The sequence below is a fragment of the Dipodomys ordii genome, unplaced genomic scaffold (genome assembly GCF_000151885.1).
Source record: "Dipodomys ordii isolate 6190 unplaced genomic scaffold, Dord_2.0 Scaffold11, whole genome shotgun sequence".
Lineage (NCBI taxonomy): Eukaryota > Metazoa > Chordata > Mammalia > Rodentia > Heteromyidae > Dipodomys > Dipodomys ordii.
The window spans coordinates 7,792,807-7,806,769 of NW_012267227.1; the positions used below are offsets into that span (position 1 = coordinate 7,792,807).

General features: G+C 56.0%; 1 protein-coding gene across 1 annotated transcript in view; it reads right to left on the reverse strand.

Moving 5' to 3' along the window:
- Positions 1 to 5,485: 5,485 nt before the first annotated feature.
- Cgnl1 (cingulin-like 1) overlaps positions 5,486 to 13,963 on the reverse strand; it is a 107,705-nt gene continuing 99,227 nt past the window's right edge. Inside the window, exons 14-19 of the mRNA XM_013009947.1 lie at positions 10,864 to 10,984; positions 9,095 to 9,396; positions 8,316 to 8,440; positions 7,205 to 7,313; positions 6,787 to 6,950; positions 5,486 to 5,682 (exon numbers count right to left, since the gene is read on the reverse strand). Of these exons, the coding sequence (XP_012865401.1) occupies positions 5,541 to 5,682; positions 6,787 to 6,950; positions 7,205 to 7,313; positions 8,316 to 8,440; positions 9,095 to 9,396; positions 10,864 to 10,984 (963 nt within the window). The 3' untranslated portion in view covers positions 5,486 to 5,540. The remainder of the gene's footprint in view (positions 5,683 to 6,786; positions 6,951 to 7,204; positions 7,314 to 8,315; positions 8,441 to 9,094; positions 9,397 to 10,863; positions 10,985 to 13,963) is intronic.

Here is a 13,963-nt window from a genome sequence, read left to right on the forward strand (position 1 = left end):
GTGTGTGTGTGCAGGCGGGGAGGGGAGGGGGGCTGTCTACTGACAACAGAAGGACTAGAGTTACAGGGTGTGTGAACTATGTCCCCAAGACCCAGCGCTGGTGGCAATGGCTTTCAGTAATGGCATCCGAGGCCCAGCAGGGTTGACCACACAGGAAGTCGTCCTCAGAAGGGCCAGCTGGGCAAGGGCTGCTAGCAACAGGGCCCCCACAGCTGCAGGGTGGGGGGGGGACTGTTGTACTATGCTAAGCACCTCTTTAGGCTTGGGGGGGCACAGGGCAAGCATAGTTGTTTCCTTAGACTCGGGGTGGTGTTAGTCCACAGTGGTCGGGAATGCTAACAACAGGTCAGGTCATGTGACCGCGGATTGAGGTCCTCAGGAGTATGGCGCCCCAGCCCACTCTTGCAAGAACAGTCCTGGCGACTCACCTAGAACACCCCTGCCCTTTGCACGGGCTGAGAAGGCCACTAGACTTGCATAAGCCCCACAGCATTTAGAATCCAGCGCCTTGACTTTAGAACCCAGCAGCAATGAAGCACACAGAAAGAGATGATTAGTGTGTCGTGGAGGAGACAGTAGGATGCGTTGTTCTTTCCTCTAAAATGCTGTTTCAGCCGGGCGCTGGTGGCTCACGCCTGTAATCCTAACCACTCAGGAGACTGAGAACTGAGGATCTCAGTTAGATCTGGTTAGAGGCCAGCCTGGGCAGGAAAGTCCTTGAGACTCTTATCTCCAATTAGCTACTAGAAAATGGATGCTTTGGCTCAAAATGCCAGTCTTGAGCACAGGAGCTCAGGGTCAGGCTGCAGGCTCTAGGTTCAAGCCCCATGAGGGAAAAAAAAAATACCTGTTGTTTCAATGAGCCTGGTTTGAGGAGCCATTCACAGGTGGTCAGGAGAGCAGTTCTGCCCTGGCAAAGGAGGCGGTGTGAGCAGGCTGCAAGGATGGAGGTGTGCTTTCTTCCTCATTATCTTAAATGCCTGGAGCAGTCTCTCTCCAGACCCAGCTCCTGGGGCTATGTGGGAGCCAGGAGCCCAAGAGGGAGCTTGGCCCTGGTTTCCGGCAGGCCCAGCGACAAGTAGGGACAGATGAAAGACAAGATGACCTCAGCCACCAAGATAAAACCAATCATGACCTCAGCCACCAAGATAGAACCAATCAGCCAGGCAGGAGGGCATTTAACTGAAGGCACCTGGTTTATCTTAATCTTGGAGCCCTGTTCTAGAAAACCAGGCTGCCCTGGGAGGGTCAGAGGGAGCCCAGGCAGCTGGAACACAGGAGGTCCGCTGGCTACGTCAGGGCAGAGGCTGGCCTTCCGCCCTCCCTGGAGTCTGGGGGGGCCGGCCATGGGCCAGGGGGCCATCCCCCGTGGACACTGGTAGATGACTCCTGCCCGTGGGCAGAAAGGATGGAAAAGGGAGAACCAGCAGCACAGGGTGAAGAGGCAATCAAAGCAGCAGCCCAGTTTCTTTGCCTGCAAGGTCCACACCTCGTGCGGGACTTTTTTTTTTTTTTGGGGGGGGGGGTCCAGTCATGGGGCCTGAACTCTGGGCCTGGGTGCTGTCCCTCAGCTCTTCAGCTCAAGGCTAGCGCTCTACCACTTGAGCCACAGTGCCACTTCTGGCTTTTTTCTTTTTGCTTATGTGGTGCTGAGGCATCGAACCCAGGGCCTCATGCATGCAAGGCAAGCGCTCTACCACTGAGCCACCTTCCCAGCCCCCTCGTCCGGGACTTTTAAGGAAGAATCGCTCCCACTGCTGCAGGACGCCACTGGGTCACACAGAAGGTTGAATGGGCTCCGTCTGTGTAGACTCCGGGGCGGGGGCTCAGACAAAATGGGAGTGTGTAGATCAAGATGATGGGGTACCTGCCCCCTCCCCCTGCCCCTCCTCTCCACACAACGCCCAGCGCCCAGCCCTCAGCAGGTTGGATTAGAGAGGCCAGTGCCGTGTTCTGCGGGGCGGAATCCCACAAGGGCTGGGCCCCAGCAGCTCCACAGCTCCCTCCAAGGCGAGGGGCTGTGACCACCCTGACCACCCCTGACCACTCCTGACCACTCCTGACCACCCCTGACCACTCCTGACCACTCCTGACCACCCCTGACCACCCTGACCACCCCTGACCACCCCTGACCACTCCTGACCACTTCTGACCACCCCTGACCACTGCTGAGTGGTCCTTAAGCTTCCAGGGCTGCAGGATTTGCCCGCCCGCGGTGGCCACTCCCCCAGTCTAGCCTTTCCAGACTCCAGCCCCGCACCCCATAATTCCCTGGGGGGGTCGCTTAGATAGCGCCGGTCAGTAGTGATCCGCGGGGCACGGTGTGCTGACTTTGGGGTCCCAGGCTCACTTCTGAACAGAAGCGGCCTGCACCCCGCGGCGGCGATGACAACCGTGACACTGCAGGAAGTTCTCCTCACAAAGCCCCCTGGGAGGGTGTCCCCGCCAAGAGCCACCCTGGACTCGGGGCCTTTCTGTTGTTGGTGCCCCAAACCATCTTCTGTGTGATGAGACCACCTTTGGGGGGTCCTGGGGACCAGGTTGAGGGGGGCCTCCAGGGCCACAGCCGTAAGGACCCCCGGACCGCGAGGTGAGAGCAGCCATGTAGGATGGGCCGAATGGCAGAGCCCACTGGGGAGACTGAGGCTCCCTGAGGACCGGGGTGGCAGCCGGGGGGGGGGGGGCAGAGGTCTCTTGAGCTCCAGGGCTCTCTCTCCAAATGGCCGTACAGCACGGGCTGAGGCAGGGAAACCAGCAGAGCCATTGTAAACTTGGGGCCTGTCAGATCCCCCTGGCCCCGGCTCCAGGGCCGCTGTGGCTGACACGGAGGGCGGGCAGGGAGGACGCGGTCACGCGGGAGCCAGGGCACGCCTGCTTGTCCGGTGGCTGGCTGACGCGTCCTCTTCTGTGTTTTCTGGAAAGTCTGTTTTCTTTCTTTCCTGTGATGTCAGGACTTCACAGCTGTCCAGGGACATCTAACACTGGCCACCCCCTCCTTCTCCTTCCGTGTCACCAGGTTGTACTTCCTCTATAAAGTTCCAGTCTTTATGCTTGGTTTCTGTTGTTGTTGTTTACCTGTTCCCAGGGCTTGAACTCAGGGCCTGAGTGCTGTCCCTGAGCTGCTTTTGCTCGGGGCTGGCCTTTAACACTTGAGCCACAGTGCTACACCCCCACTTCCACTTTTTTTGGTGAATAAGTGGAGAGAAGCGTCTCACAGGCTTTCCTGCCCAGGCTGGCCTCAAACTGTGATCCTCTGATCTCAGCCTCCTGAGTAGCTAGAATTACAGGCATGAGGCACAAGTGCCCGGTTCCTTTGGGGGGTCCTGAGGGATACAGAGCCAACCCCGAGGAGCCAAACCAAGAGCACACAGTGAAAATAACCAAACAGTGGAGATTGCCCATCGGGTGCCACTTTTATTGAGGAAAAAAGCTCGCTTCACGCAGGAACGCGCATGGAGGTGGCCACAGCAAGGGTTTCTCATCCCTGTGACACTGCACCCCCCCAACCCGGAAGCAGAACTCACAAGAATGAATGAGGCAATCAGAGGGTAGAGCGACACTCCAATGCAGGGCAGAGATAGGAAAGACAAGAGTGATTGTCTCCTCAGCATTGCATTTGGCCACATTTGCTTTTTACATACAATATTCTTTTTTAAAGCTAGCTAAAGAAAATACACTTGAGTGAGGTTAGTTCTTAAAGCAATCAGCAGAAAAATACATGTGTGAATATATAATGAACTCAAATGGCGGTACGCTGGGCGTGGGAAGGACTCGGTGTGGGCAGAGGCTGCCGGGCACACGGGAGGAGAGGCAGAGTTTGAAGGCATCTCTGTAAATTCCGCGCTATGAGCCTGTTGCGGCCCAGGAGGGCGCAGTCATTCACACTGTCAGCATCTCTCTGGGGTAACAATGCAAGTGTCCCTCCGCGCTGGCCAGGGGTGAAGAGGAGGCGCAGGCGCTGCGCTTCCTGGCCGGGCCCTGGGCTGCGGCCCGGCTCCACTCACAGCTCTAGCTGGGAGCCGTCAGGGACACTAGTGCATTGCGGGTTCCAGGGACCCAGCCCACCAATCACAGGCTTGTTGCGTCCCCCTCCCCATGAGGCCAGAGGGCTCCCAGGCTGGGGGAAGGAGGGGTGTGGGGCGCTTGTGCCTGTCCTGCGAGGTGCCCGGGACCGGGCTTGCCACCCCCAGGGCCTGATGCATGTTTACTAAGTGTGCGAATGGCTGAAAGGAGCGAGGGCTCCACACACAGCGAGAAAGCAGCGGCCAGGGCAACCGCATGGGTGACGGGGCCCAGGCAGACATGGAAAGCTCCGGGTCTCTGGGAGCAGATCTCCGCCTTCGGCTGCGCTGACTCCTCTGCATGTTGGTGGGTGAGCTCCGCGCCCCGGGAGCCCGTGCCGGCTGCCTGCGGCTCTAAACCATCATCTGGCCTTGCAAGCCCCCTCAACCCGCCCTGTGCACAGTCTCCTCTCCTCTGCCCCATGGGATGCTCAGAGACTGGGTTCAGGGGTCACCAGCACCCTTCCACACCCCTACCTTTGATCGCTCCCATGCCCTGAAATTGCCCTCCTGAAAATGGAAGGAACCTCCAATTTGCACACTCCCCCCCCCAAAAAAAAAGTTTCTTCCCTCCAGGGCATCAGTGTGAGCTCATCTCTCTTCTTCACATCCCCCCAGCTTTCAAGAACTTGCTGTCATCTTTCTTGTACCAGTGACACAACCCCCAACACACACACACACACCTACACCTACATAACCCCTCCTCCCTCAATTCCAGGCCTAGGAGCAGAGGTGGAAGTGGTCCATGGGAGGAGGGAGGAAAAGGTCACGAGACATGTTAAGATCGTTGGAAGTTACGCTCACGTCTCCCTTTCTCCGCCTGTGTGTGAGCAAGGAGTGATCGGGGACTGGTGTTGAGCACGGGTCAGAAATACTAATCCTCGATGGAACAGCCACGTGGCCGCCCACCGCCCACAGGCTGCTGACTCTCCAGGCATCTGACTGCGACGGCAACCGTCACTCTTACAGCTGCTGCGTTCTTTATATTCTCCTTTCTCTCCTGCTTGTGTTTAATACTTAGTAGTTTCATATTTTTAGGGAAAAGGATGATCAATGTTGATGTGTGCGTTTGACAAGCCATATACTACAAAGGCTCTGGAACATTCCACATGGAGCAGCAGTGGTCTGTGAGGAGGTGCAGCGCCCCCCGCCCTGCGCCAGGGCTGTTTGCTCATCGCTGGCATTTTGGTTGATGGGAGGGAGGGCGCAGGAGAGAGCATGCCAGGGGTTCCTGGCAGACCACTGTGCCCAATAGGGGCTCTGTCTTACCAAACTATTTTCAACTGCCCGGGCCGGTAGTGGCTGTCACAGCTCCCGGGTGACCGTGGGAGGCGCCGTGCGCCCACGCGGAGCCCCGGCAGTGGAGGGAGGGGCAGGCGGCCGAGAGTCCAGGCTCCAGATGTTCCCTTTGGCCCCTCTCGCTTTGGGCGGCTGCAGCGTCGGGTGAGAGGCCCTGGTCCAGCAGCCCGGGAAGTGGATTCAGATCTGGCTGACGCTGGCGCTGTCCCTGGGGAAGGCGTAGCTCAGGGGCGCCTCATAGAGGCTCCCCCCATCGGTGCTCAGATCATCGTCGTTGTCGTCGTCCATGTCATCTAGCACTTTACTTGGTAGCTTCTTCAGTCTGTGGGGGCAAAAGAGGGCTTGGAGCTGGGCTCTGGAGGGGGGGAGGAGGGAGGAGAAGAGCTTGGGGTGGTGTCTTCACCCTACAGAGGGTCTACGCCGATAGTGGCACCAGATGCTAAACTAGCCACCTCTCAGCACCACTCACGGGTGCGGTGGGAGAGGGTTGGTGTTATTGAGTTCTCCTTCTGTCTACACTCAAATGTGACCTGGCAGGGACTAGTATTTCATATGAAACTCACCAGAGCTTGTATTGTCTATTTTTCTTAAGGGAAACAGAGTGGGTTTTATTTGAAAGTGCAGGGAAAGCCGTGAAAGAAGTATGGGGACTCTCCATGAGGAGAAGGGTGTAAAGGAGTCCCACACGTCCTCCCACATCTCCTCCCCTGGGCTTTGCACTGACCGCTGCATGGCTGGCACACGGGCCTCCCCTGGCTCTTTTCATTGGTTGAGTGGGCACCCAGGGCATTATGGGAACAAGAAACACCATGACAGGACACATGTTATTAGCCACACAGTGTTAGGTTCACCACTTTTTAACAGTCCCTATTTAACAGACACACACACGCACACCACCCCCACCCCCCCCAGGGGCAATGATCACCCCGGCATTATCGATTCTGGTTACTGGGACTCTGGGTATTCACCTCAGCATTACACCCTACTGCTGGCCTTGGGGCCAGGATAAGTTCTCCATGAGCCGCAGCTTGTGGCCAGTCAGGAGAATGACCCAGACAGCCACGCGAGGCTCAGCTCACCCCGCACCTCTGTCCCCTGCGCCTCACTCACGGGCTTCCTCCGAGAGGCCCTTCTCCCCGATCCTGGTTTTGGAATATTCTAGTCCTCATGATCTTAATGAAAACTTGACACCCTCAGTCAAATGCAAGTAGACTTGTCTACACCGGTCGCTCCATAGTGGTGACCTGCTCTGAGCCTCAGTTTACCCAAATGGTCAACAGCAGCTATTGCTGCCCAGGTGTCACAGGAGCACTAAGGAATGGGCTTGAACCAGCAGGAGTAAGAATGTTCTGGTAACACTGCGGACCTCTCAGATACGGGGGGCGGGGAGGAGGGAAGGCCAGGACTGGCCACCATCTTTGCCCACCTCAGGTCCTTCTTCATGGAATTGAGCTGCCCCTGCAGGTGCTCATTCACGTCCAGCTGCTCCTCCAGCTCCCTCTGCAGCTTCTTCTTAGAACTTTCCAGTCTGTCGATTTCCTCCTCCGCCTCCTCCACCTGGCGCTTCATGGCTTTCAAGCGCAAGCTCAGCTGCAGGGGAGAGGGGCAGGCTGGGTACTGGTGGAAGGCTTGCCAGGCCGCCATGGAGAGAGGGCATGCCGAGGCCCGGGCCGCGGCTCCCCAGGCACTCGGAGTGAGAGCATCCTTTTGGAAAGCCTAGCTCGGGGGCTGCCATTTGCTAAAACCCCAGCTCCCGTCCTGGAATGTAGGGGTGAGTAGAAAGGGGGAGAGCGGCCCACGCCAACTCCATGCATGGGCGGCGAGCTGCCTTCCTGCTGCCTCACCTGGTCCTTCTGGTCGGTCAGCGACAGGTGCTCGTCATCCACCTGCATCACCAGCTCCTTCACCTTCCGCTCCAGTCTGCGGTTGCTGAGCTGGAGGCTGGCCCGGTCTCTGCAGGGAGGGGGAGAACTGAGCACCCTTCCTTCTAGCACTTGGGGGGCCCGGGCTGGGAGGAAGCGATGGTCCAGCTCAGGGTCAGAGAGACACACAGAGCTGGCGGTGGACAGGTGAAGAAGCAGGCTGTGCGGGATGCACTCAGAGGGGCTGAGCGGGGACTAAAAGTGTCCCGAGTTCCTCCATCACGGAGTCTAACTTTGTCAGGCAAAGAACCATAGCCTGACAGCGTGTTGGTCTAGTCCAGGCTGAAGCGGCCCGTCCCCTCCAAGTCCTCTTGAAAGGCTGTCTGTACACAGTCCTGTCACACCCGCTCTCAGAAAGGCAAGAAAGGACTACAGCTGCTGGCATCTGCTCGTCCTCTGACTATACGGTTTGGAGGCTCAGGATTATGGGGCTGGGGGAGCAGTGTGGACCTCTGATCCCACATTCTTTCTACCCACTGAGGGACACAGCCCAGCTCCGACAGGGGCTCGGGCCTCTGAATGCCCCTGGTTCAGAGCACAGGCCGTTTGCACACAGCTACTCTATGAAGGGAGAGGAAGAAAGGGATAGCCTCACAGACTTACTCATTTGCTGGTGGCCAGTCCTGAGGCTTGAACTCAAGGCCTGGGTGCTGTCCATGGGCTGCTTTTGCTCAAGGCTAGAATTCTACCACTTGAGCCACAGCACCACTTCCAGCTTGTTCTGTGTATGTGGTACAGGAGAATCAAACCTAGGGCTTCATGCATGCGAGGCAAGCACTCTACCACTGAGCCACCTTCCCAGCCTAGTGGATTTAATCTAGCAATGCAATGTTCAGTCAGGCTACCTTACTCAAGTCACTGCCTTTGATGGATCTCAGTTTGCTCATCTTTAAAAGGGAACCATAATAGCAAGGTTGTACTTGACGTGCCCTCCACAATGGCTTAGGAGGATGAGAAGAGATCGTGTGTGTGCGCGTGCGTGCGTGCATGTGTGCTCTCACCCGCTGAGCACTGCCCACAGGGCTGGGCTCACCTCTCCTCGCTCTCCAGACGGTCCTCCAGCTCTGTGATCCTGGCCTCCATCTGTGCCACCAGCCCCTCTTTACTGGACCTGTAGGAACCTTCCAGGTGGATGATCCGGCTCTTTAGGTCCTTGTTCTAGAATCAGACAGGGGGAGATGGTGAGGACGGTGTCTGCCATGTTCTGAGGGCAGAGGCGGAGTCAAATCCAGGACAGAAGCAGAGGTCATTGCCGGTGCTAAGCCTGCTCTGCTCATCAGCCTGTGCATCCAGGCAGACAGGTGGTTTTGGGGAATGTCCCTGGGCTCTGGCCTTTGTAGGACAAAGCAAGAGGATCTAATGTATTCCCTTATGAGCCGAGTGAAGTCTCTGGGGCATGCATGTCCTTTTACAAGCCTTCAAGGAGCAGGAGGCTCCATCACCAATTATGTCCAGTGAAGAATAGATTTAGGGAGGGCCCAATTAGTCCTTTTGTGTATGTGTTTACGTGTGCTGTACTGGGATTGAACTTAAGCTTTTGTGCTCTACCACTCGAGCCACACCTCCACTTCCATATTTCTGCTGGTTATGGAGATAAGCGTCTCATGGACTTGTCTGTCTGGACTGGCCTTCTAAGTGTGGTCCTCAGATCGCAGCCTCCTGAGTGACCGGGCTTACAGGCATGAGCCACCAGCGCCTGGTTTCTAGTCAGTTCTTCTCAGCCCTCGTGTGTTTGAGGATGTGGCAGTCCTCCGATGTTCTAACCCAAAGCCAGGGAGGAGGCGACAAGCGCCCCAGGCCAGCTAACCCTACCTGTCTCTCCAGGGAAATCTTGTCACACTCCAAGTCCTGCTTCACAGCTCTCTCCTGCAGCAGCTCACTCCTCATCTGCTCCATCTGCAACAACAAAGCAAAGAGCCAGAGGTTAGGGGAATCGGGGGACTTGATTCCTTGTAGGTCCTGAATTCCCGCCACCTCCATTCTTCCTGAAGGAGGCTGACCGAGAGTCCCTGGCCTCTGATGTCTCCTCTTGGGCAGAATTTGTTTCTGAGATGTTCTTGGCTTCTCCGGGATTGCAGAGATGGTTATACAAATGCTTGCCGTTCTACCTAAACCTGCTCATACAGGAGCTGCCTGGCCTGTCCCCACCTCCAGGCAACTCAGAGAAAATCCTGTTCTCAGTTAAGGGCTGCCTGTGCATCCTGTTCGCAGCAGTCAGGGCTGGTCTTCCTGACTGGATTGGTGAGAACCAAGTGGCTGCGGACCATCAGAAACCAATGGGGACAGGTAATCCCACCCCTGCTGGTCTCTGCAAGCGCTCTGACTTCAGGTTTCTGGTCATCAGAACAGTAAGATGTTTGGTCTAAGCCACCCACTTGACCCCAAGAAGCAGATCCACTTGCTGAAGACCCTTCACACACTCTCCTGTGACACCCGCAAATAGTCCGATGAGGTGGCAATTCTTCTACCTGCTGCGGACCTTAGGCTTTGGGGAAGGGATCACATACGAAAGGCCTCACTGTCTGCACCAGACAATGTTCAGAGGTCCTGGGGCCTTCACACTGCAGTCTCAGCCGCAGCCAACTGGATGAGCTGGAGTGTGCTGCGGGGCTGCAGGCCCTGCTTCAGGAAGGACTTCCGGTGAGCATTTCTTCACCTCTGCTACCTTTTTCTCCTGAAATAGCTCCAGGCCCTGACGGGGAGTTCCCTGTATTAGTAGGAAAGGTGCTGAGCAGTGTGGGGAGAATCTTGGCAGCTCCCCTTCCTCCCATTTCCAGGGAAGCTCCAGGAGTGAAATGAGGGTCAGAGCACAGGCCCCACCTATGTCCAGAACTGTCCAGCAGAGGGCAGCAGGAAGAAGCCCGTGCCACTTCTTCACTCTGGCTGAGTGTATAGGGTACAAAAGAAAGAAAAGCTTGGAGCAGTGAATTTCTGATCCTCCAGAAGACTACTAGTCAGAAACTGACAAGAGGAAACCGAGGCCCATGGTGGTGGTAAACATAACTAGAGCCTGGTGCACAAGAGGCTAAGGTGCAAAGCCAGCCCGGGCAGGAAAGTCTGTAAGACTCTTTAACCCCAATTAACCAGCAAAAGGTAGTGGAGCGGTGTGACTCAAGTGCTAGAGTGCCAGCCTTGGGTGAAAAAGCTACAGGACAGCGCCCAGGCCCTGAGTGCACGCCCCACGACACACACACACACACAGACACACACACGTACGTAACTAGAGACATCCTGACTAGAACCCAGACCTGATCAGTTCACTGCCCACTTCCTTTTCTGGCCCAATGAAGAGGCTCCAAATGGATCTAAGAACCGAGGCATGAAGAGGAAGAAATGCTTCTTTCTCTGACTCTTCGATTGAATGACTGTGATGTATCCCACACAGATGGACACACCCTGCACCCAGGGGCTGGGAGAGCGTCCGTCTCCCTGTAGGGAAGGAAGCGTGCTCTGCACGGCTGGGCAGGGTTGGGGGCGCAGAGCGTGCCAGCCCAGCTCCTGCCTTGCAGATCACATGTTGCAGAGAGTTCTGGATGGATGTGTGTAACGCCTCGGGGTGCAGGTAATGAATGCAGCCTCACAGAGCCCCTCGGAACCCGTGCTTCCCGCGAGACTCTGCGCGCTCCCGGGTGAGGACGCCCTGTACCTTGCTGCTGGGAGAGGGCCCGGCTCCTCTGCTTTCACCTGCGCGACCTCTGGTTGCTAAGCAAACCTTAACAAGGAATGCAAAGGAACTGCAGCAGGGACCCAGCGTACAATTCGGACTAGAAGATAGGGAAGGAGAGTGCATGGAAATGCGCCACCGCCTGCTGGTAGGCCGGGCGAATCAGACTGCAGGTAGAATGACAGCCGCAGGCCCCACACGCAGCATGAAAATGAGGAGAGAAAAGAACCCAGGCCACGAGGGTGCGAGGCTCCTATAGAACTTGGACAGAAACATGGAAGCAAGAATGGGAGACAAGTGAAATTATTCTCCCAAAAATGAAGACATGAAGCAGACCTAGAGCCAGGCGCTGGTGGAGGGCTGGGAGTCTGGCTGAGTGAGGAGGGCTGGCTAGCATGCACGAAGCACCATATAAACAGAAAAAGCTGCCAGCAGAGCTGGGGCTCAAGTGGTAGAGCGCTAGCTTTGGACAATAGCAGCTCAGGGACAGCGCCCAGGCCCCGAGTTCAAGCCCCATGACTGGAAAAACAACAACAAAAACCCCACCAAAAACGTAGCCTAGTTTGGCCTTCCTCCTCCCCTGAACAAGGTAAGCGATATTTCTTTATATAGAAAAGCTTGGGTTGGTCAGCCTTCAACTGCGTTATAACAGGCCATTAAAGATTTTTCTAGTCATGGGACTGGGAAGGTGGCTCAGTGGTAGAGCGCTTGCCTTGCATGCCTGAGGCCCTGGGTTCGATTCCTCAGCACCACATAAGCAAAAAGAAAAAAGCCAGAAGTGGCGCTGTGGTTCAAGTGGTAGAGCGCTAGCCTTGAGCTGAAGAGCTGAGGGACAGCACCCAGGCCCAGAGTTCAGGCCCACGACAGGACCCAAAAAAAAAAAAAAGATTTTCTAGTCAAATTAAAAACAGAACAGGAGTGAAAAGCAACTGCTGAACACAGCTTCACTGAGAGGATGCTCCAGCCTGAGCGACTTGATTTGGAAATCACAGCATCTGATTCACACGCGCTTTCTGTCAGGGCTACCTGGTGCCTGAGCCCGCCCTGGCTCACAGATACGATACACACAGGTGACAAGGTTGAATACTGTGGTGGGTCATCAGCGGGTTGGCAAGCTAGCTGGTGTTAAGAAGGACAGTCAGAAGATGACTAAACCGGCTGCTCACACTGTGCTTTGAGTAGCAGTTGTGATCATCTAACTACAAACAGCGGCGGCAGCCCCACGTTGCGCTGCAGGGGTGGTAATCTGCATGTGGCGCCGCCCTTGAGCAGGCCAGCGCGTTGTCCCCTGGGATGGGTCCTGCAGTTGCCGAGGTAACGGGCGCCCTCGCTGCTCAGCCTCTGGAAACACAACAGCCCTCCCCAACGCCCACCAGCTGCCTGGGCTGGGTAAGCCATGTCTCGGCTGGACAGGCGCTCCTGGGGACGCCACACCCGATGGCCCAGGGCGCTGGCACGGTAATGTCCACTGAACCAGGACCCCAGCCTGCCCGCACAGCTACTGAAAAATTCCCCAGGCTGAACTCCCTCTGCCTGTTTGCGTCTTATAGTCAGAGAAAGAAAGGCAGGTGGACTCAAGTCCTCAGTCATCTCTAAGGCCACAGTAACGTCACGTGACCCACCCAGAGGCACCAGGCAGGAGAATGGCGCCCAACTGTGGGCCCAGCTCTTAGGACGCAGATGACCTTCCGCCAGCTGGCACCTCTCACCCCACCCATCGAGAGAATGGTCCCAGGAATTCCGGAGGGTGGAGAGGAAAGTGATCCCTCAGGAGTCAACAGCTACAAAGTTGGTTAAAAAAATATCTACAGCCATGGCTTAGATGAATTCACCCTCCGTCAGTCTCGGCCACGGCAGAGATAGCGCTCCTGTCTGAGTGCTCAGTGAAGAGCAAGGAGCTGGGGGACTCGTACCTATAATCCTAGTCACTCAGAGGATTGCTGTTCAAAGCAGCCCAGCCCCCCAAAAAACCAGCAAAAAGCTGGGCTGGAGGTGTGGCTCATGTGGTAGAGCAGAAAAGCGTCAGCTGAGTAAGCTTGAGGACCTGGGTTCAAAGCCTAGTATGAGCAACAAAAAAAGAGACCAAAGTCATCATGGAACCAGAAAACTCAGTCCTGGGGGTGGGGGGCATGGGAGCCCCCCTATTCTGGCTCTGCGTGTCTGTGTGTGTGTTGGTGGGAAGCATGCTTCCCCAGCAGCCCCTCCGGCCGTGCACAAAGCACAGGAAAGGTTTTGGCAACACAAAGTCACGGTGGCTTCTGTCCTCATGAGCGCTTAGCAGCCTCTGGAATAGCCCGTGGTAAAGCGGCTGCTGAGCCAAGCGGCCAAGGACTCCTCATAACCACACAGCTTTTATTCCAGTCACAGAGCTTAAACTTCAGTGAAGGGAGGGGGGAGGCATTCACCTGGAACACATTATTGCACTCGGTGAGTACTTTCAGGGTGCCTGGTCCCTGCAGGCATGGGGGTCCCCGAATCACCCACCCTCGACTTTTGAGGAAGACCTGCGCATACTCAGAAGGTCGAGCCCAGCACTGCGCTGCAGACCCGCAATTCATTTCCCACAAAGCCGCCCAACATCTTGTAAAGACACGCCATCTTTCAGCAAAACTAAACTTCTCACTTTATCACTTCAGTTAATCACACTGTCTTTTACCTTGCTTTTTGGGGACCCTATGCTTTTGTGGAGAGCCAGATTGTCACAAAAAAGAAGGGCAGGGGAAGAACAGATCTCACAAGACTGACCAACAGATGAGCTGTGGAATGTTTGCACGGGAATTGTGATTACTGTGCGGTACTGGTTTAAACTCAGGACCTTGTGCTCTTGCTTAGCTTTTTTTAATCAGGCCGGCACTCTGCCACTCGAGCCACATCTCCACTTCTGGCTTTTTGCTGATTCACTGCAGGTAAGAGTCTCAGATTTGTCAGCTTGGGCTGACTTCCAACCTTGAACCTTGATCCTCATATCTCAGTCTCCGGAGTAGCTGGGATTACAGGCATGAGTCACCACTGGTACT